At 44.0% G+C, this 24462-nt stretch overlaps 1 protein-coding gene across 3 annotated transcripts in view; it reads left to right on the plus strand.

Annotated features, from left to right (window-relative positions):
• Window positions 1-24462, plus strand: part of LOC122414158 (uncharacterized) — a 109263-nt gene that overhangs the window by 20366 nt on the left and 64435 nt on the right. The window contains exons 1-3 of one of the 3 annotated variants that reach the window (XM_043425094.1): window positions 2082-2418; window positions 9483-9651; window positions 10006-10361. In XM_043425094.1, the coding sequence (XP_043281029.1) occupies window positions 10193-10361 (169 nt within the window). In that variant the 5' untranslated portion in view covers window positions 2082-2418; window positions 9483-9651; window positions 10006-10192. Of the gene's footprint in view, window positions 1-2081; window positions 2419-6110; window positions 6216-9482; window positions 9652-10005; window positions 10362-24462 lie in introns of those variants that run through there. The other 2 variants (XM_043425095.1, XM_043425093.1) reach the window with 2 other exon arrangements.

Here is a 24462-nt window from a genome sequence, read left to right on the forward strand (position 1 = left end):
TCAGCCCTGCGAATGCTCTTTTTCCCCGTCAATTGCAAATCGGGGAAGCAGCACCTAGGGATGGAGCAAGAAAAATTGTGCCGACGTTTCCTACTGATTATATCTTCGACGATGCTTCCATGGATTCTGAGGGGCCACGTTTCAATATGGTGAATGAAAAAGAGTCGTGGAAAAAACAAATATGAATATGAGCCTGCAATTGTGCACGTACTGCGAGGACCTCCCGTCTCGACGAGGATGCCAAGCGCCGCCTCGGTAACTAACTCTGGATTTCAGAGCTTACACGAACTCTCGGGGCGTCGACATTGAGAATAGCGGCGACTATTCGAGCAACAACGACAATGAAATCAATTAGAAAGTGAATATGCTTCTCGGGATTCGCATGGTGACTCTATTGGGTATTTTACATAGAGAGGGGTCCCCTACAAACGAGCTTCTAAATCGTAATGCAGTGGCCTCGCAAAAGCCTCGAATAGAAGCCCCATTTGCCAGGTCATGATTTCATCTCGCCCAAGCCAGCACAACTCGAGACTTTGGCTCTTATTTTTCAGCGAAACAGTCCGAAGAAACCTCACAGGAATCGGTACTTTTGACACTGCATGATTTTGACGTTGAATCGCGGAGCTCATTGGCGTGAGCGATTTTCGCCAGGGCACACCCTGTAGATTCGCACGAAAAGCCCCATTTCGTACTGACGAGACGCTTTCATGGGAAAGCTTGGCGCGTTTGCTCTGACTGATTACACGAACGCCCAGCGATAATTACACGTCCCAATATATAACTTTGCGTGTGTATATACTCGGTTGGCACACCTTTAGTTCGCACACCGAAGCTGTCTCAAAAGCCGTCGTCGCAGCAGACGCCTGTGCGACTTCAAGTCCTACAAAAGCTACCGGGACAAGATGAGAAATTGAAGAAATTTTATTTCTTCGCTCCCGATGTCGCGAGGGTGAAGAAAAAAACGACGAAGAGGAATAAAGAAATGTAATTACTCAATCGCCGTACAGCGTTGCGCTCCGACGAGAATAAAGGGATGAAAAAACGTACGTTAAAAACGCGAATGAACGAGCGCGCTCGAATATATAATGAATATTTTAATTGATATACTTTTATCATCGACACGAAACTTTATTACGTTTTTAATAATCTCGAACGAGATTTTTCTCCGCATAATCTCGGACATTATCGAATGCTAATGAAAGCCGAGCAGATAGCAATTTATTTCCATATTTATTGCGTTGAGCCCTCAATAACTTTATCGACTTTTTATACACACTTTTTCTGTGATCGCTCGTTCACCACGACTATTTATCACCGGGCGCGCTTCTTCTCGTCTTCTCTGCATTACCGAATAAATTCATTAACCCGAGCGTGTTCCACAGGCAAATATTGTCGCGAGAATATCCGATTTGTACAATATTTGATCAATTGGTATACTACGTGAACGCAAACATTGTTGTATAATAATGAATTTACTGTTATGACTATTTTGTTTTCTCGTTTTACACAGAGCGGAAGCTTTTTCCATGTTTGGACAATGCCCCGTGTGTAGCGCCGAGCGAGCTCGTTCCGTTCGAAACTGTAAGCTCGACGCGAAACCCGTTTCGGTATTTATTTTCTGGTTTTCGAATTTCAACCGGTTTTCTAGTAAACTCAATATGTATTCAGGCTCGACAGGAATCCCTTGAGGCTCTATCGGAAATTAATTCGTTGCGGTATCGGTGCGATCGCGCGTTCGTACAAAGTACCAGACCCGATGAAAAATCATGTACAATCAAGGGGATATTTGTTCGAATCTATAGTTACTTGTGTTGGCAACGAGATGTACGCGATCCGCGCGTGTGTTATTCCTCGTCACCGGAGTCGCGAGTATAATTGTCCCCGACACCCGACACCCATCAACCGTACCATTAATTATTTTACGCTGCTGCTACTACGACTCGATGTACTGTACTTCGATGCACTGCCTGCTCGCGTCCATGAGAAACTATTAGTGGCTTTAGGTTTACCTGCACCGTGCACACCGGACGAGCAACTCGGGTGCCAAACGAAGCGATCGAACCCTGTGGTCTGGGCGTCTCTCTCTCTCTCTCTCTCTGAGCTGAGAAAGTGTGAAAAATTTTCTGTCAATCTTAAAGTTATATTTTCATGTATTATTCGTCATATTTTAAGTTAGATAAAGTTTACCTGTAAAGTGCTAGTGGTCGTTAACAATCTGAAATATTAATTTCTGTGATACATATTGTTTGTTGTGAATAATTTATACTTTTCAATCATTGTCGTCTTCCATCACACCAGTGGAAAACCCGTTGAAGTCTGTGACTGTTACAACGATTACCAGTGATACTTGAAGTGAAAATTACACTCACTAACTTCTCAACATTTACGATACAAGTGAAACTGTTAATTCTTATTAATGTATGTGATGTGCCAGCAGCTACCATTATTTATTCATAACTTTCAGTGTGTAGTGCATCTTTTCATAATTTCTCGTAATACATAACCTACATCTGTCAGTATCATTTCTCATTATCACATCACATCATCGATATCGATCCACGTCATCGATCAAAGTTCCTAGTACGGCTACCGTCGCGCGTTCTACTGTGCTTTGAAGGTTGCCACCATCACGGACGAAACCCTGTCCGATCTACTTTACCTTCTATCGATAAACTCGATTATTCTTGAGTCTATCGTATCGACACATTCGCCGCGCACGTGTACAATACAAGTCCGTGTAAATCGTTGTACCTCCCTTTCACTAAAAAATTGGCACCATGACCAGAAAAAGTTGCCCAATATGTGGCAAACAAGCAAAAAATGAAATCATTGTATGTACGGGGACTTGCAAACGTACTTTTCATATAAATTGCGCCTCTGCGGAATTTGAAGTCGATCTCCAAAGCAATGAATCGCTTAACAGTTTCAAATGTGGACCGTGTTGTCTATCGACACCCTCTACTCAACCGTGCACAAATGTTCTCGATCTCCAATCTACTTCAAATGAAACGCTGGATGAAGTTCTTAGAACACTCCAGAGTAACATGAGTCAAATAAACTCAAATTTGGTGTCATTTCAAAACCTCATGGCAAACCGATTTGAATCGCTTTCAGGAACCCTAAACACCGTTGTTCAAGACATTTCCCAACTTCGCTCTGAAGTCTCAAATCTGGCTGCCTCGCAAACCATCATGTCAAATTCGATCTCGAGTTTGCAAACCAACGTCACAACATTGGATGATCGGACGAACAATATCGTTGCTGAAAACTTGAAATTGAAATCGACGGTTACACAAATCTCAAACGAAGTTGCAAACTTGAATTCACAGATGCACTCTCCCGGCCTTATTGTCCGAAATCTACCAACCACCCTTGATGATTCACCGAAAAAAATGGTTGAAAAGGTTTTAACCGCCCTAGGAGTGCCGGAATTTATTCCTGATATTGCTAGTGTGCGCAGTCTCTCAAAAAAATCTGCGGTTCCTATTGGTGAGAGACAAACGACTCAATCTCAATCTCACTCGGCACCTTTTCTCGTCTGCTTAAAATCACCTGCAGTTCGTGATCATATTATGATCAAAAAGCGTGAAAAAAAGGTGCTGTCGGTGAGAGAAGTTTTCTCTCTAAACACAAATGGATTCATCACGATCAAAGAATTCTTGCCACCAAATATTCTTCATCTGCTGGAAAAAGTTCGCTCTGTCACCAAAGCTAGAGGCTGGAAACATTCTTGGGGCACCTCTCGCGGCGTATATGCCCGCAAGTCAGATGCCTCGGACATCATCACGATCAACAGCGAAAACGAATTGGACAAGATCATCTGACTTCATGCTGAGCCTTCATCATCACGATCATCACGATCACCACCAACATCTCCGACAGGAAATGAAGATTCCAAACAAAACTCTAAGTCACTAATTATAACTCATTTAAATGCTAATTCTTTACTGAGTCACTTAGATCTAATCAAAGCCCACTTCTCATTTAATTTCTCACACATTATTTCAATATCAGAATCATGGTTGCATTTGCGCATTCCTGATGAGCTAATTAAGCTAGACAATTATACTCTAATACGTAATGATAGAGAGGGGAAACTGGGTGGTGGCGTGGCTTGTTTTGTTCACGAATCACTTAAAGCAAAAATCTTAGCACGATCACCTTCACAATTTTCGAATGCTCCAGAATATTTAATACTCGATATTCGTACGTCCTCCGATACTACCCTTCTTTTTATCTCGATGTATAGAAGACCTAAAGGACTGCTATTCAATATCTTCGTCGAAGAATTTCAGCGCTTTTCTCCTTTTTATGAAAACATAATTATCTGTGGCGACTTAAACTGTAATTTGCTGAGTGACAATTTTGAAGCAACCTATTTACGAGAACTGGTTCATAGTCAAGCGCTACATATTGTTGACTCACAAGCGACACACCATACTAATAACTCCGACTCTTGCCTTGATGTTTTCATAGTTGATAATCTCATCAAAATCCGCACTTTTACCAAATCTCCAGCACCTTTTATAGCAGGCCATGATCTCATAAAAATTACGTATGACTTCCCTTCTGATATTATCACTAAGCGAGTCATCACTCGACGCACAGTACGACATTTTAACGATTCTGAATATGCTGCTACATTGAATGAATTTGTTATTGCAAACAACCTTTCTTCTTCCATGGCTTGTACATCCACTATAGATCTTGAAAAATTTGTTCTATGTTTAAATAGCCAAATAATTAAATCTATGGATGCTCATGCACCACTATGTACCTTCACCTCTAGCAGAAAAATTGCACCATGGTTGACAAATGAACTTAAAGCTCGTATTAAACTAAAAAACACACTGTACAAACGAGCAAAACGCTCCGGAAATGTACTAGCTATGGCGATTTACAAACAAGTCAGAAATGAACTATCTGTATATATCAAGCAAATCAAAAATGAGTATTACTATCAAAGATTATCCTCTTCTAATAACCCATCAGCATTGTGGCGAGAACTCTCGCATCTGGGCTTAGTCAGGTCAAACACATGTTCTCCGTTTACTTATTTCTCGCCAGAAATACTGAACACATATTACGCTCAAGTATCTAGTATTGCTTCACCTTACAATATCAACTCCCTTCTAAATTCTCTTATTCCTGTAAATGCAAATAGGCCTGTTTTTCAATTTGTCGGGATCACGGTTAATGTACTACATAAACAAATTATGTCAAAAATGACTTGGTCTCTGTCAACTGGTCCGGATCTTGTCTCGCCGTTTGCCTTGAGAAAGGGTTTATCAAGTATTTTACCTGTGCTTGCCACCATCTTTAACAATTGTCTCCGCCTCTGCTTTTTTCCACCTACTTGGAAAAGGGCATATATACGGCCGCTCATTAAGTCGAATCCTCCATCCTCGCCAGCTGATACGAGACCTATAGCAAATCTCTGTGAGATTTCTAAATTGTTTGAACGTGCAATTTTTGACCAAATTTTCTCGTTTGTTACTAAGCATGATTTACTGGATCCTGCGCAATCTGCATATCGTACTGGGTACAGCACTCAGACAGCACTCTTACGACTGAGTCATGACATTAGGGAAGCAGTAGATAACAGGAAAATAACCATACTCATCCTATTTGATTTCAGTAAAGCGTTTGACACGGTACCACATGACAAACTGCTGATCAAACTTCGGAACTTTGGATTTCCTGATGAGGTTATACGATTTTTTCATTCCTATCTAAATGGCAGAACTCAGGCGTGTATCGACGATGCTGGTAATTGCTCGAACTGGGCTCAGACAACATCTGGAGTGCCTCAAGGCTCTGTTTTAGGACCCATGCTCTTCTCCCTGTTTATCAATGATATTGGCACTATTCTCACTCATTGCAAACACTTAACGTTTGCCGATGACACACAAATTTATCGTAGCTGTTTTCCAGCTAATATCGTTGATGAACTGGACCTTGTTGCTAATGATGTTCGAGCAATTTCCAAATATGCGACTGACAATGGCCTAAAATTAAATCTCACTAAATCCAAGGTGATTATATTTGGCAGCAGTAAGTTCATAGGTCGACTAAACTACAACGTACTGCCGTCTATTGAAGTAAATGGTGTCTCTCTTCCGTATGTCAGTGATGTGCGTAATCTGGGCATTACTATGTCTGCGAATTTGTCCTGGAATAAACACGTCAACGGTATCTCCAGTAAAGTAAACCAGGTGCTGTACCGATTACGATATCACAGAAGAATTCTATCACCTCAGAACAAAATTATGCTAATCACAGCTCTCTTGTTTCCCCCCATCGACTATTGTTGCACGGTATATAATGATCTTTCGCAAAAATTAAACAAAAAATTAGATGTGTTACTTAATAGCGGCATTCGCTTCATTTTTAATCTTAAAAGAGATGAACATATAACGCCTTTTAGGAGACAATTGGGATGGTTAACTGTCAAATCAAGGAGATTGTATTTCATTGGCATTCTCATGTTTCGTATTATTAATAAGCAAGCACCTTCTTATTTATCAGATCTTTACCAACCAGCAAATCTCTCTCAGGGAGCGGTGAGACGTCATTCACCTGACATCTTTCATATCCCATTGCACCGGACGGCAACCTTTAGAAACTCTTTTGTTTTGACTTCAATCTATTTTTGGCATTCACTGCCACACAATATCCGAGCATCTCCGTCTCTTAGCATTTTGAAAGCACGCCTCTTTTCATACCTCTTTGAATTGGAAGACCCAAATAGACTCTAATAAAAATGTTTTACTATGATTAACTAAAATCGAAGCTACCATAGTTCTCCATTTTTTTGTTATCAATGTTATGTTTTATACTATATTTTATATACTTCACTGTATATTTCATAGTTTACTTTCTGTTAGACTTTATCTTTACCATATTGTTACGCATGTATATAACTTTTCTTTGATTTTTAGCCCTAAGGACATTGTCCAGGGCAAATATACATTCAATCAATCAATCTCTCTCTCGCTCTCTGCCTTTTGTTTCTCTTCGTGAGGGGACCTTTGGATCAAAAGCTTGAAAACCCGATGAGAGCTAAGCTCTGCGTCAATGCTTTTGAGTGAGGATAAATTCGTTGAGAAAAAGTCACGAGGTTTCTAGTTCGGAGGCCAATCCATTTTTTATTTTGACGACGTGGAATTCAGAATTTTCAGTTCTCCGTGATTTTAAGTACTTCGATTATTCTCCCCCGCAACTCTGTTGATTTTGCCATCGATCGATAGCTATTTCGATGGCTATTTCACGAGCTCGTGATCGCAGATACTGCGAATTTTCATTCCTTCCTTCTGCTCAGCCAAGCACGACACGAGGCACCGATTTACTCGATATTTTCAGCCGCGATGATAAAAATAAAGGGTTTTAGTTGCTGGAGCAAAAAGCCCGGAGGAACTTGTTACTGTGAAATTCCATAATAGGCGAGAATATTTCACGAATATGGATCCTTAATAAAGAATATCGCATCGGAAGCACGCTTCAAAAACTCATTTTGAGCACACAATAAAAGCTTTTATCCTCGAAAACGCGCGGAAAATAGTAATATCAAAGCTTTCAAAGCGCTTTTATTAATCGAAAAAGAATGATTTCCCGAAACGAAATTGCACTGCGCGCCTACCTGATGAAGAATGCACGCAGTAAAGCGTTGATCGATCGTTGACGCGCGTAATTTCGATGAGCGCAAAAATCCCAATTGACGAGTGAATCGTTTCAATAAAAAAAGCGTGTAACGTTGAATATTCATGTTTATTCGAAAACCGATAAACACGAAATTTCGTATCCTGTTTAAGCGAGTCCTTAGCCAAAACATGAAAATATTTTGACTGCAGCTCCAGCGAGCGTAATTTCAGTTTGAATTCTACGAATTCAAACACGAGTACACGAGCTCGACTTTTTACGGATTTTCCATGTCGAGGGATACAATGGAAGGTATTTTTACACGATTGCTTCGTGGAGGGAATTCCTAGCAGTTTTCTTTGAAGCTAATACTTTGTTTGCTGTCCACGAAGCAATAGCGGAGTGCGTGTCCGTTGTCGGACTTTTCAAAAGTAAGAACGCTCGGGGGCGAGCGAGCTATAGAGCGGACATTTTCTTCCCCTCTGTATGCGGCCCGAGTCTATTGCGATGTGCAAAAGGCTGTTATCCGATTTGGAGGCAAGCTAATGGATGCGCCACACACTCACACACACACACACACACACACACGGACTCGTTCAGACACGAGGAGAAACGGAAGCTGTTGCGAGGATCGTAAGTAGTGGGAGATGTACAGCTCGACAGAATGAACTAATTATCTTGAAACAGTTACTCTGCCTTGTTTGGTAAACTTAACCATGCATTTACATCCGCCTTTAGCATACTCTTGCTCCGATTCCTCACTACCTAAAACGGAGTGTCTGTTTCTGGGCATGATATAGTAGCTCAGGCTCCCGGAAACTATGGACCGCGTAGGCGCACAGATATACGCATATAGACGTCGGGCTATTAAGCGAGCCTGCATCTGACGAGGTCTCGGTTTTCTCGAGGCCGCGCCTTCCCCTCTCGCTGGCAGATTAGAGAGACACGGAATCCGCTTGTTTTGTTTCGCTTCCTAAACAGCCGGAGGATGAGTAGGAAAATACCTTTTGAACGGTGAACACGCTCGGGCTGTTTTCGTCCGAGTTTTTGGAGGAACCGAAACTATCGAAGTCTCGTTGCTTTATGAAACCTCTGAAAATTCATTATTCGGAGTAGCAAGAAAAAAAAGCTCAGAGGGCACGTTGCGCGAGAGATTTCGTCGTCGATTCCATTATACGATCTCTTTTCGCGTGTAATTTAGCTCCTACGCGTATCAAAAGGCGCGACCTACCAGGAGCTTTGCCACGATCTAGCCCCGCGTGGTCTCTAACTCCCGGCGCGCATTCGCTCCATTCGCTCACCGCGCCAGGCGTAAACGGATGGAGAACGAACTTTCGATATTCCCTCAGTCTCTTGTGTAATCAGCTATATTTATATACTGAACCGCTCATCCCCGGGTTGTTTTATGGGACGAAACTAGCGATAATTGCATCGTATAATTAACGCCCCCGGCGTCTCAACCGACGCTCGCTCTACGCCCTTGACACCCTCTCAACCTCCCAGCGTTGTGCTTCGTCCTTTCCTTTCTCTCTTTATACATGCACATAGCACCTTCTCCTCTCACCAATGGATTTTAAATTGGCTTTAAATTGCTCCTAAACTCTTTTCCTTCATGCTAAACAACACCAGTGGGATCCTTTTTTACTTATTTAACCATCGAACATCCACGTGTGGCCTGGCAGACCCGCGTACGAAGCTTCCAATTTTCTCGGTTTTACGGAAACCGAAAAGTTTCGACTAACGTAATGTGAAAAATTCGATGTCGAATTCCTCGTTTTTCACTCTTTCTCTGTACTTTGAAACGGTTTTTAATGCTGATTTTTTCTCCATTTTATTTATTCCAGTTTTCTTATGAATGAAGATATTCTGACCCGGGCTGCTGAGAAAAGCTGAGAACTCCATCGAGACCCGATGAGGTCGTTGGCAATGATGTCGTCGAATGCGCAAGCCCCCTGACCTGCCGGCTGCGAGGGAGAGGAGAGAGAGCACTCAATCGAGCGTACACGAACGAAGGTAATCCGAAGGCCTTGAATCCCAGCGGATGGAAAGGGGCCCCTTAAAATTTCATTCGGTATCACAATCCCTTGCTAATTGGCTGAAAAATATTTCACTCTTTGACAGTCTCATTTGGTGATTCGTTTTAATTATAAAAATGCGGTCAGTTCGTTACACACGCACGCGTGACATTCATTTTCTCTGGGATCCAAGTTCAAGTTGAATGAGCAAGTAAAAAGGCGGCTTCCCGCGCATTTTCACAAGAGGATCGGGGATTATTCGTTTATTTAAGGAAAACGCAAAGTCGAAGCTCGAACCTCCCTCGTTCTTGCCTCGACCTCTCACTAAAAAAAACTAATTTTTCTCTTCAAGGAACGAATAAAGGCCGATGTCTGCGACACCCTCGCACAGCCTCAACTTCCGGAAGGCGATTGAAGAGAGAACTCGCGCAGAAAAATTTCAGGGGACGAGAATTAACGCGGCCTCGAAAATTCTCAGCAGAATGATTCTGAGGAATTGGTGAGAGCGGCCAAAGTGTAACCGGGTGGAATCGAGAGACATGTGGAGCTCGAGAAGCTCGAAAGGAGCGAGCGCGAAGCGAGCACAGTCTCGCAGGTGGACGTTCGCCATGGCGTTTTGCAGATTGTGGATTAGCGGATTCCTCATAGCGGCTCTCCCTCGTGCGCACTCTCAACTCACATGGACCCCCATATACATCAGCGATGAGAGTGAGTTCAGACTATTTGTCTTACCTTTATTCACAAACGAGTGCGCGACCTGGTGCGCCGCGAGCACCCGACAACTTCCCTCGACCAATATTTACCTCCGTCATTCCTCGAGTATTTTGTCATACATGGAAACTTTTGTAAGGTAAATGTTAACCCGAATTTCCCTCATAGCCCTGATACCAGAGGCAAAAGCCTTTTCTCTTTTTTCGAACCAACCACACCGAACGCGCTGTTTTTACTTTCTGTACTGAAACTTTGCTCGTCGGACGTTCAAAGTGTCTCTAGTTCGGAGTTACGTTTCTACTGATTTTCCACTTAAAAACGATGGTCGAAAATTCTACTTTGAAATCTCGTTGCCTTCGAAATTTTGACTTTACCTCAAAATCCAGAACATTAAGGATGCATTTCTTAAAATAATTTGTCACTCGCACTCGCGAATCGTCGTTGATAACGCAATATGCAGGATGCTCAATTGAGATTCTGAGGGATTTCGTCGTCTGTTGTTCAGTGGAACTCAATTTAAATTGAGTTTATAAACGAATTATTATATTCTCCAAAATATTTGTATCGATCCTCTCGTTTAATTCTTTTACATCGAAACTCTGGATGAAACAGAGGCTTCGGTGCATGGGTTCGGAGCCAAGAACGGTTCGAGCTGACAAATGAATAATGAGCTTGATTTCCTCTATGGGAAATTCTGATCATCTTATGTTCGAAGTACGTGAGACGTTTTCTAAATGCGCAAATTTCATCTCGTCTTTACATATATATTCACGGGGGCACAGCGATGCCAGTGAGTGTCCTCGGTTATTTATTTCTTTTCCATTCTTATTGGAGCGAGTAATTATTCGTTGGGATCCATGCACACGTCAGTGCCGGACACCGTCGAAGGGGGATTTATCGTATCGATATTTTTCTCACGAGTATGTCTATTCGAATACGCTTCGACACACCCTGCTCGCAGCAATCGAATTTCACCCATTCTCCGTGGAATTCTCAGTGTAAGTGCGAGAGCAAGAGAGAAAGATGCGGGGACAGAGAACGGAGGATCGTCGAGGTTCACTGATATTGTGCAAAATTCACTTCACGTAGTACGGATCGAAAAGTGATCACCCCTTCCTCGAGAAAACTTCTCTAAAAGGTGCATGGAAAGCCCCTGCGTCTGTGCAGTGACGTGCTATTTTGCACAAATGCAACAGAGAGCCCGAGAAATCAATTGCAAACGCGCTGTCTCCTTCACGGAGAGACTTTTATACGAAAAATTACTGTTTTTATACATCGTTCGATGCAAGAATGTCACAGACCTAAATTTTGCTTGTCCTGCATAGTAACATTTGAGATAATTGCTCTTGGCATCAAAATTCAAGTATTTCTATGTATTTATCCCAGATGTTCATATAAAAGTCTCTCCCCGTGATTCTTCGTCGAAAAGAAAGGGCGTGCGAACGTACTACGTCACTTTTTTGTCAATCTGACTCCGGGAACTGGAAATATGACGTTCGAACGAGTGTCATGGGGACGAGGAACGAATTCGTATTTCACGGAGGTTGAGACGATTTAAAAAAAAGCGTCTAAACTTGTTTTATAAGCCTGAAAAGTCGACAATTCGTAATAAATAAAATGTTGACACTGCACGGTGCAACCGGAGATGAAAACAATAGCGGTTCGAGAATACGGTGCAACTTGACAATTCTCTTCGTGTAAGCCTCGATTTAGTGAGTCTCTGACCCGTGAAAAGTTTTATTTCCATAAAATATGAGTCGCACAGCGTGTCGGTGGTCGAATCGAAGAAAAAAGTGCGCGAGGGCCGCGCGCGCGCGAGGCGAGGAACGTGGAGAAGTATTCTTTTCTTCGGAAAATTTTGCAAACTTTAACTCGTTTATTCCAAGCCCCTTTATCGACGGGGAACCGCAACTTATTTTCTCTTTCTCTCCTTCTCGTTCCCACTGGCTTTCGTACGGTCTGCGAGGAGCGCTGAATTTACGCGATTCTCCGTCACTTCTCCGATAATTTGGAAGAATCGGTTTCCGGAGCTTTCCGACTGCGCTCCGCGCCCCCCCAACTTTTCTTTGAACGTGTAAAGCAGGTGGACGAACTATTGGAAAGTACGCAAAAAAAATGAATAAGAAAAAAGAAAGTTAGAGTCGAGTCCTCATCCCCGCTGTCAGCCTGTAACGGCTCTCGTACAAGAGCGAGCCTCTCCTCGTTGGACATACACCGGACCAATAAGCGCCATTGCCGTCCTCCGGTTCTCCGTCCCCCTCGCGGCCTCCGCTCCCTCCTTTTTTATCCAGTAGTCTCGTTTGTTGAGCGAAATAGGGAGCGAAGAACGACAGTAGAAAAGGGATAGAAAAAAGTGAGAGAACTATGCTCGAAGTGCTCTGGGCTTTCGTCACTTTGAAAGAATCGAAAAGAGGGAAAGAGAGAGGTGAACATGTCTGATGGCTTCGCTCTCGTTTCTCCCAGCTTCCGCTCCGAAGTAATGTCTGTATGTAATAAACGTATTTATTGGATCCGTATTTTCTCTTCTCTTTTCATCCTCCGTCGTCGTTTCAACGGCCCTTTGCTGGTCGCCGGAGTTCCGCAACTTTATCCCTTTCGCTTGCTGGCCAAAGTTTCGTTCCCGTAAGAATTCTTGTTCTCTCGTCACAATGTTGGAATAGCGACAGCGTCGAAGCGCGGGCTAAAACGCCTACCAGAATTTGCACACGTGCCCGTGTCGCACCCGGAATTCCGACTTTTTTCACATTTTCAAAAAAGAGGTCTGAAAATACGAAGCGCTCGTGATCCCACGGGGCCAAAGCTCGGTAACGAGACGGGCTTGTTCGTATTTGGGAAAACATCGATACTCGCGAGCGTTCAAAAGCTCTCGATCCACGTGCATTATATTCATCCCACTAGCGATATGCGCATGGAATATCTGTGTGGAGGTCGAGAGCAGAGGAAGTTATAACCGCGAGAGCGGCTTAGACGAGCACCTGGGACCGGGGCTCGGTTCGGTTCGCTCCGAGCCTCGAGTTCCATCCATCCCTGTACTCTCGCAGCAGCGGCTCGTCCCTCGTCCCTTTTCTTCGATAAACCGTATAAGCCGGAGTAGTGTGCGGGGCCTTCTGGTTCCCCGCGGTGTTCAGGTGTGGATCGCGGATTTTGGTCGGTGCTTCCGCAAGTCACCTTTTCCCCTATGGGCCATTGGCCGGGCGAGCAAACTGTAATCTTGTTTTCCAAACGCTGTGAAACTTCTCGAGCCGTGCGAATACACGGATACAGAGGCAGGGGCGACGCTAGAGACACGTTAAATATGTGTGTGCCGAGCGAACTCGAGACCTTTTGGAAAGCTCTCGATCATGGTCTCTCGTTTGCGACTCTTACTCACACCTATCGCCGCACCGGCGTGTCCAATGCTCCAAAAACTTTTGCCCAGTTGCCACAACACACGGAGCTTCTCTTCATACGAGCGTCGTCTCTCCCGGCACGTTCCGCTGGTAACGCGAGGTGCAGCAGCCAGCCGATCAACCAAATTTCGCATCTGTCCCAACATCGCTCTGAGAGAAATGTTTCGGCTTCTCGTATACCGCACCAGAAATTATGCCCAATGAATATATAATACGAGGACGCAGCAGCTTGGGCGCGCACACGCGATCCACAAAGTTCGATGACGCCCGGCAAGCGATCGCAAACTCCCCGCCCCACCCCCGACGGGCGAACTTTGTATTGAAACATAGTTTTAAGGGACGGGGGAGGGAGCTACCGATGCCAATTTCCGCAGTGTTAATAAGGTCATCCGTTCGGAAATCGCGCGCCTGCCAGAGACACGTGTAAACCTCCTTTGCCCGCCGTTCTCTATGCCCCCTCGACCCTCAAGTTGACTCGACTTCCGGCACGGAATTTCGGTATCAAGTTTCAACGCGACTAGAACACATCCCGAGACTCCACACTTCGTACAGGTAAATACACTCGATACATACACTATTTATTAGTTGCCGCTGAGAGGAGACATTTACATGCGTGCATGTGAGCCGCTTCCCATCCGAGTGTGTAAGCGAGGTCTTATCGCAGTCTCGCGGGATACGACGCCGCTGCGAGAACGTGCGAGCCTAAACCAAACGACGCAACGGAGCCCCTCGCTTAGACCGTTTCCAACCGTTCCTCCTTCGAGACTGCCACTCTCTTTGCACAGGATCACTCAGGAAGCCCGGTTGTCTTACAAACGCTCGAGCACGTATTTTAATATTCACTGAAAAGTTTATCCGGCCGACGAGCACTACTGGATATCAGATCTTGCTTACACTCCCGCCGAGCAGAGTGAGCATAAATTTTATCGACGGAGAAATAAACTTGGAAAGCATTTTTTATAGCGGAAGAGTTGCTGGAATAAATTCACGAATTGACAGTTGAAACGGTGACTCTGAGCTCGACCGAAGGAATAATTCAGTGAATAAAATATCGACTATTTATTTCAGGGGGACGAACGACGAAGAAATTTCTTGAAACATGCGGTTTTTCGTTCGAACTTTGAGACGTTCAAAATTTAATGAAAGTGCCTCAGCTGTTTATTCTAAGCTCTTCGTGCTCTCCCAGTTGTGTTTCAGTTCATTCGAAACTTTGAAGGTGCGTGCTCGTCCTAAAACAGCATTCTCAGAACTTGAAGAATTTTCAATCGACTCGCTTCCACTTTCTAATTTCTCCAGCTACGAATGAGCTGAGAAACTTTTCTTGAACAAATTGCGATTCTTTTACTGCTAAAATGCTTCGGGAAGTGAGAATCTTTCGAGAAAAAGTTTAGGATCCAGACAAAATGAAAAGTAAATTGACTTGTCATCTTGCTAAATTTCATCTAAAAAAGACCACGCCATGGACTTCTTTATTATTAGATACAAACGTCATATATTTTTTTTAATAGTTAAAGTGCGCAGGAAAACACGTGTCAAATTTTTGGGTGCATCACCGACTAGTTATAACGATAAATAATCGATAAAATTTCGAAATTTAACACACAGCTTATGGAGACGGCGTTCCAACAGAGATTTGAGCCACGAATAAATAATTTCCCCGATTAGATACGTTTTTAAAACAAATTCTCAAATGTGAAAAAAATGATAAGGATCATTTTTTAATAAAAAAAGAGGTTTGCCGAACAATAAAAATAAAAATCTTCAATTTAGTCGAGTAACTACGTGGTGTCTCGTCGTCTTCTGTCACTACCGCTCTGGCTGCGTGGAGGTGGCAACTCTGCATAACCTCGAATAACATTCGAATTGTGAATGATTCAAACATGTGAACTATCGAACTGTTTTCATCGAATAGTAGAATTGAGGGTTCTTATCCGAGAAACAGAGTGCTAGGAAAAGTAAATTTGTTTGAAAAAAATGTTTCTGATCAAGCCGATTAGACGATGTGAGTAAAATCAGAATGACATTGAGAAACTTCATAATGAATTATGTTCCATAAATCATCAGGACGCACACTTGAAAAATCATGGACTTTTGTAGTACTAATAAAATAATATATAAATCCATCATCTATAGCTAATTTCAAGTTTTCAAAATAATAGGGTGTCTCTTGACTAGCTGCTGCGATAGGTCAATCTTAAAAGCGTAACCGAATGAAGAAACTCATTTTTCGATAGCACCATTCACCAAACGAATGCGATCACATTCATTCTCGTATATTTTATTCCAATTCTTTTTGTGTTTTTCACGTTTATTTTCAACATCAAAAAATCCATTTTGTAAAATTTTCCATGGGATGTGGACCGACGCGGATAGCTGTAGGGTCTCTTCGGAGCTTAAGCACGTTGGAATTCCTCGTGAGCGATCTGCTGTGTGCGTTAGCGAAATTAGCATCTGGCATAATGCAAGAAATTGCTGTATACAAAGTGTCTTGTCTTGCGTGTGAAGAAAGCCGCCCGGAATTTGGTCTTTTCGAGGTTTTTTGTGATCGAGGTACAGGGCAAGTTTCTTCTGGAAACCCGTGCTCACTGATTTTCTTTTGCTCTCGAATCAGGCCGGGAGAAAATATTTATATAGATTGGAGAACGCCTCCGTTCCAAAAGACTCGGTGCTCCAGCCTGTTGCGATATTTCAACGTTAATTAAAAACGCGGGAGGGTATTTGCATTATCGAATTTATATACTTTAATAAAGGAGATTTAAAGGTGCACTGCCGTGGTTTTTCTGCCCGCAAGTTTACATCAACTTTTTTCCTCGATTTCGTTTCTAACGAGTATCGAACATATTGAACGAACGCGCGATGAAAAAGTAACGCGAGTTAAAGGAACGTTTCAACAAAGCGATTCCACAGCTTTTTCATACCTTTGGAGCAATTTCGAAAGAGCAGGACGAAGCCAAGCTCCGGGCCGAGATTGACGCGTCTCTCTCAAATTTATCCAGATCTTTTGCATGCTAACGGCTTTATTCACGATCCTCGGCCCGTTCACAAGTTATTTGAAAAGTTGCTAGTTTCATCCGAGGAAAATTTAACCTCCGAAGTCACGTAATGTCCAATATGCCACTCTTTATTAGACGTGGATGGCGAGGAGCGAGTGAAAAAAAAAAGAAAATAATAAAAAAAATTCTTTCCTGAGCACCCCGATCGATCGTCGCCTCGAGAGATTCGTGTGATTTGCTCCACCATTGAAATCCTTTCCCTGTGATCAGACACCAAAATGCCCCTCGGAGAGTCGCATTTCTGCATGTTTACCAACGCAATGCATATCACGAAAACTGCCTTGAAATTCACGCGACGATAACGAGATTGAATGGATTTGAATTTCTTCGTGTACGTACTACATACACGTGTGAAGCGGAAACGGAAACTCGAGGAAACTTGGAGGCTTAAAACGCTCGTGACAGGCACTCCACGCGCTGCGAGACTCCTCGAATAATACATCGTCTTGTGAATAACGAGGCACCTTTGAATAATCGATAGGATTCCTCGTCATATATTCTTCTTTGCTCTTCATACACAAGGCTCGTACTCTGACATATAAATTATTCAAAAAATTATTTCCCTTCTTCACTTTCCGGAGCTAAAGAGCCGGAGGATAGATTTCCAGGATTTTCACAATCCGCAGACTCTCGGTCGAGCCGTTTCTTTGCAGATAGGCCGCGTCATTGTCATGAACTTCGATTCTGAAAGCTCCGAAAGTATTTGAAAGAAGAATTGGAAGCTGCAGTTCCGTTGGAAGCCCAGGTCAAAAAGTACGAGCCGGAAGTGCTTCTTATCTGGAGCTTTAGAAGAAAAAAGTTGAGCGATAAAGCACGCCGGTGGGGATCTTTTTCGACTCTCCGCGGCCCTCAACTAACTCGTGTTTCATATTCATCGGCGCAGCTCTCGTTACTCACGATTTCCGTGTCGGTCCGTTAATAGGAATTCGAGAGCTAATGACTCCACGGAACCGACTTTCCAATAGTTGAAACATAAATAAGCAAATTGGAAGGTTGGAGAAGTGGACGCTGCGGAACTCGAGCATGCAGGTTCAACCGTACAGCGCCTTTCCGAAGTTACGTTTCATGAGTTTATCCGGCGGTTAGGATGAAAGTTCCATGTGCATAAAGCGAAAGGGGAGGACAGCGAGAGGATACGCGAATGAAGTTGCAAGGAAGGAGTGTCCTTCGCGCACAAAGCTGTCCTCCGAAGAATGAATACCGGTAGCTTGCCGGTCCTCGGACCTCTATTAATTTTCCAGCGTTATCAAGGTGTCGGTTCCGTCTGCTCTTTACCAGCGAGCCCAAAACTTAGTCCTATATGGGAAGCTTTGTACCGCTGCTTCCTCGATCCGACGATATAGAAAGTACTTTTGTCCCTCGACTCGATTCGCTTGTGCCGACGGAGCTTTTGCGGATTGGATTTTTTTGTGTGCTCCCCTTCGAGCCGTATAACTAATGGATTTTCTCCTGATTCGAGAAGAATCTGCTGTGACCTTTTTTTCGAGAGCGGTATACAATCACAATGGTCCTCCGTTGTTGGTTGTTGCACCGAAACTACTTCGCCCCTGCGTAGTCGTGTACAATGAAATAAAATCTTATTCCGTAAGCCCGAGTCAGCTGGTCAATTTCCGAGGGTCCTTTTTTCACTGCGATATGTGATCGGAATAACTTTGACCGCTTTTTAACTTCAGTGCGATTCTCGTTGCAACGGAAACACCTTAGATTTTCGTTAGTGTTTCTACACATCTGGGAAGGTGTACGCGATCGAGGGAGTTTGTAACATAACGTCAAAATAACTCGAGGCAAAATACCGTAAAAAAATAACGAGCAACATAAATAACACAGAACAAAAATAACATGCAATGAACATAACAGAAAACAAAAATAACAACGAGCTATAACAACACGTAATAAGTGTACGGGGAAGATGTCCGATAAAGTGTTCCGAACACACGCCCGATCGAGTGCACGTGTACCGATTCCATTTTCGTCGATTATTGAACACGAAAGTGGACCTACAATATTCATTATGATGATATCGATAATGACGATAAAATCAATCTTATTTTGACGTCATGTCATTTTTAACATTTTTTATATCGGTGCTGTGTTATTTTTGCTCGTGTTGTATCGACACTACGTTACTTTTAGCAATGTTATTTTGACGTTGTCTTATATTGACACAGTACTGGGAGCTTGCAATCAGGAGGCGAGAAAAGAGCCCTAGAAAATCTGGGCCAACGCAACGAAACGACATTTTTTTAGTCCCTTGATTTGGAAGCGTGCTGGTGCATGAATCGAGCTCTGCTCTAAAAATGAGCGAAACTGTGAGTCACGGACGCGAAGGGATGTGTACGGAGGGAGCAGAGATTTGAATGAAACAGTTATCGGGCCTCATTTATTTCGTTTAACGCGAATTTTGTATAGAGAAGCAAAGGTAATAGGTTTAAACTTTCTTTCATTATGTTACATTTGTACGCTTCGTAGCCCCCCCGTTTACTTTATACCCTGTAAATAAAACTGTGCAGGTATACGAGTGTGTGTACAGCCGCGTATTTCAACAATCGCTCCAACGCCGAAACGACTGCTCTCCTTGGATAAGTCTGTAGAAATATTCGGGAAAGTAGCGGTGCTATGACGTTGCGCCAAGCGATTCTCGAGGATCTCCTCTTCACCCATATAACCTCTACCCCCTAATTCAGTGCCTCGTTTCGTGCTCCGAGGCCAAAATTTTCAAGCACCAGCACCGGAGCGCCAAGCGCTACAAGCTTTACCAAAATCGTGGAAAATTCTTCAAACGAGGCCACTTGCCGCGAGGGAGAGTGTTTCGTAGAGCCATACCCCCGGATTACTATCCGGTTGATCCTTGAAAACTTTTCCACAGGGTTATAGCGTATAAATTATTTGCGAACGATGCGCCGGTGCAGAGACCAGCTTGAATGAGAGCGAGGCGAGATGGAGAGAGAAAAGTGGGAATATGATCGCCTGGTAGCCTCGCCAGGCGTACCATATCAAAACTTCCTAGTTTTTTTAAGAGCCATCAAGCCCTGCGCGCTCCTTCCATTCCTCATCCTCGTTTTCGCCCGTCCCAGCGAGCTTCCAGGCTTCGTGCACGTCCATCCAAAGAGGCACAACAGCAGTCAAGCCTTCAAACTTGGTCTCTGAGTAGCCCCCTGCGGATGTTGCAGCTCATCCCATTTTTTTTCTCTCCTCTTTTTCTTACGCTCTCGCATCTCCGATCCTTAGGCAAACAGCTATTGACCCCGACGCTCGTTTCAGCATTGAGTCGCTCATGAAAATATTGCGGATCCTTATATCGAGACCGCTGCTCACTCGCTTGGGCCAGAGCGCTCAAAAATTATTCTAAGAACTCGCATAACTTGCTCGGTTTCATTTTTTTCTGCTTCACTAACCCAATGTCCCTGACAGACTCGAGCAGCATTAATCTTCGAAGGTTTTATCAACTTTTTGCCGCATTACTGCAAGCCAGTTTTCATACTGACCTTTTCAAGTGTGCGATTTGATCTTGCGCAATGATTACACAGGGGAAGAAAAAAATATTTTTAATTCTGACTCGAGAATCGGTGCTTCCTCATTCAGTAATAAGAGAACGAACGGAAGCTGCTTCCCGGAGTTTGTTTTTCTCCTCCAAGTATTTATTTTTTTTTCGTTCGGTGTGACAAACTTTGAAGTTGTTCTGCCATAGCCCAAGGCTGCGAATGTTTCTTTCCTTTTTAAAAGATCGACAAAGATGAAGTTGTAAGCGTAAAATAGAGTGAAAGTTCGTCAGAGAATTTTCCGTCTACGATAACGCCGCTGAGAGCGCCACTTTCCCGCATGCGTGCGTGGGCGTCGCTGCACGTAGTGGTAAGACGTGATGGATCGTGGACGCCGTTATCAGAGTCTATCCAACGTAAAACACGATGGGAGACTACAGCCAAGGATCAATTCGTGACAGCGATTGCAATCATGCACGAAAACTAATGTTCGTTTTGTCTTCTGCAAAAAAATTTCGCCCTCGAAACACGTGGGCTGGGGAACATTTGTCAAAACGAAGGTCCGCCAATCGGTCTTCGTTGTCATACTTTGTGTCTTCAAATTACGACACACGTTGAGATTATTTTTCAAAAAATTCCGTGCCACGAATGCCAGGATCAAGAGAATCAAACCTTTTGAAGATATTTGGAATATTTCGCTTTAAAAAAGGTGACAGCAGTAGACAAAAAACAGCCTCAACCAAGACTCGCTAGTCGTACTGACTTCAAGGCCTCAACCGAGGCCGAGAAAGGATACTCAATACTGACCTCGCTGCTCGAGGCGTGGTTAAAAGTAAATTTTTAAATCGTGAATCAATCCTCTTTTCATCTGCGGTATTCTCAGAGCCGATATATGGTGCTCGAGGTTTAATGCAACGTGTTCAACAAGACACGATAAATTAGCTGGTACTCGTTAAAACGAGGAGCCAATGTACAATTAACAGCGATGAGAATAGATGATCGTCGTTATCTCCGGCTTAATTCGCTGGCAGAGTCGCGCGGCGCGTCCTGCTCAACGCCGTAGGCCATGTTCCGAGTCTCCAATGGAAACGCGCGAGCGCACAGAGGGCGTCTCGATCGAAGAATCCTGGAGAAGCTGCGACTCGGCGAGCAATTCCCATCGCGCCAAGTGGAATCGTTTTCCAATATCGGCTATACCGCACCGCTTTACTCAGAAAGAGCGGGAGAGCTCCGTTTCTATGCAGCTCCTCTTGCTCTTTTCCCATTCGCCTCAAGCCTCTGGAATGATAATTAGGAGTTTCCCTAATTGAGTCGATTCAATCGGCCTAACAATCTCGGCCGAGTTTCGCATGAGAGAGAGGCGAGCCACGGCCAATCGTCACCAGCCGGGGCGACCGCTATTTTTAATCATCCTCGTTGATTCTTCCCTCTTCGAAAATCCGCTGGGTGCAAATGAGATTCGATTTATGTTTGGCACTCCACGGCCGGAGACTTATCAGTCCTTTCGCCGCCATATTTCATCTCGTTTGAGAAAAAAGCTTTCCAATCTCGCTGCAAACACGCCGAAAGCTGTCGCGCGCTCCTTCCACAACTCCCCAACCATTTTTCTTCCCACTATCTTCCTCCGCAGATAATAATTTTTCTAATTAAAAATAAAATCGATACGAAGACAAAGTTTTCCAATCTCTCGCCAGAAGCTACAGAGTTTAAGATTCAAGAGAATATACGGACGAGAATAATTAAACGTAAGTCGCTTAATTTTTATGCGTTATTCATCGCATCTCCAGAGTTGTGCGAGAGAAAGGGCGGAACGGAAGGAGGATATGTTTGGTGCGAACAGCCCACAATTAGAGAGTTCATAACTCCCTCGCTTTGTGGAGAAATAATTGGGAACCAATGAATGAGAATGAGCCTGCTCGTGCACAGAGCTCAACTTGCTGCTTGAATCCTCCAGGGAAATCCTCGAGATCACGAAAGAGCTTCGCATAGGCGCATATATACGCATAAGTATAATTTCGAACAATTCTTGAAAAGGACGAAGGATCCTCGGCGCTCTGACCGTTCCTTTACCTCCTCGGCACTTGCAGTGGCCGCAGCATGCTAGCGAAACTCTCTTCCGCCATTGTCCCACGTTCTTTGTATCGTCGAGCGATCCTCCTGAGCCAATTATCACTGAGCGCGTATTTTCTCGTACACCCTCGATTTACTATCCCCCCCAATATAACTATACCGATTTGTCAAGGAACAAAAGGAAATACAAAACCTCAACGTCGCTTCCTGGCTTTACGTTGGTACAATCACCTTTGTAATTCGCCCATACCAGATTCTAGATCGATATGAATCGGGATGCCGCAGCTAACGACGTTCAGGTTTTTCATTATTCCCTCTGCTTTTCTCTTGAGAGGCTAATTGGGAGGTTAATTAAATGGGGAAATGCATTTTTGTTTCAACATTAAATGAACTTAGTGAGGTAAAAAGTCGTCAACCTTTCTAAACGAATTTAAGCTCCCTGCGCGGTGGAAGTTCCGTTTCCTATTGCTCTCAGGATGCTCGAAAATGGATGGAGCTTTTTGACGTAAAAACGCGATGTCGACGGAGAAAAATGTGTATGAGGTCACTAAATAAGCTATTAGGTAATACGGATACGCGACTTTTATTCCTATAATCCGCTTCGTGAGGAGCAGAGAAGGAATAAAAAGGGAGAGAAAAGTGAGACAGAAGGGGAGCCTTGCACAAGACAGTTTCGGAGGTTGCCGAATCGAAAGTGCTTCTTCTCATCGGAAGTGGAAGCGACGAGGTCGATGCCACGCGCCACGGTCGGAATGGGAAATGGAGAATATCAGAAATCCCCTGAATTTCGGATTCTCTCTACACAGTTATAAACGTAACGTCCCCATTGCTGGAATATCGGAGTGAAAAGAGTGAAAGAAAAACGAACTAGGGTGAATTTTGCTTCTGGTGGGAGCTCAGTTTTCTTCCAAATTTCGCCATCGCCTCTGCGGAGTTCTTGGCAGCCTCAGTCGCCCGCAATAAAAGCATGCGAGGGGGAATTCGATTGTAGTTTAGAGGGAGGAAAAATCTGCGGGAAATGGCACGTCAAAAAAACACTTTTGCATGATTTTGGCACGCGTCCGCGTAATTCATAAGCTCTTTCAACAATCCCACACGTCCCAACGAATCAACCGCGCGCGATACTGACGAGAGGTCCGGGGCTCTCTTGGCCCGCAGTAGCACTTTCGAGTATAACTTTTAAACGCCCGGGCAGCCAGCACTTTTTGCGGATCCGTAAATAGCGAAAGCAGAATCGAAATGAGTGACAGCCGGAACTCGTTGAATTGACAGGCAGCCTGAGTGCTCGGTGCGAAATTCATTTCCACCTCTGTGCTCTGCGTCAAAGTCAGAATTTCTCACTTTTCCCTTGCCCTCTTTCCCCTCTCGAGAAAATCTCTGCTCGCGTCTGAGAACTCTGTATCAAGATTACTGCGGTTCTGCCTGCTCCAACGAATCAATCTGAAAAAGGGTTCTATTATTTCAGTATACTTGACATTGAAACGAAATGTAACCCAATCATGTCACCTCTACTTTTCCCTGGTATTTCTTCCACCCGGGCGTTTAGGGGAACAGACAGATTGTCTCTTGGAGACAGGCCGGGCGCAGCGTCCTGTGAAAAATCAAACGAGTGCGCCCGGCTCTCGCAGCACGTTGAATTTTTCAACACACCCACCGGTCGCTTCCACTTTTCCGATCACTTTTACCGGTGTAGACGTGAACTTTTGGCCCCGATGCGGGTCTGCCGGCTTGCGCGGTGCACCCCCCGCAATTGGTGAGTCTCGATCACGGAAACCGATCGGGAATACACCGGGGTGTTCACAGGCTATCCAATCACAGATGGTCAATATCATGGAATATTGCGATTAGAACGAAACTTTAGCTCGGCGAGTTTGCCAGCGTGCTTTTTTCCTCGAAAGCCTCGACCGATGAGGGCTCAATTATCGAGGTTGATTAATCACCATGACCAGAACGCTTGGGGATCGACGGAAGCCATTAAACTGATTGTTAAATGTTCCACAACGAATGCCATAACCGCAAGACCCAATTTCGGGTAATTTCATCATCGCGGGACTGTGCAGTCGGAAATTGACTTTCGAGAATCACTCGCCATTTGAGTGAGCTCCGA

This window comes from Venturia canescens, chromosome 7 (genome assembly GCF_019457755.1).
Source record: "Venturia canescens isolate UGA chromosome 7, ASM1945775v1, whole genome shotgun sequence".
Classification (NCBI taxonomy): Eukaryota; Metazoa; Arthropoda; class Insecta; order Hymenoptera; family Ichneumonidae; genus Venturia; species Venturia canescens.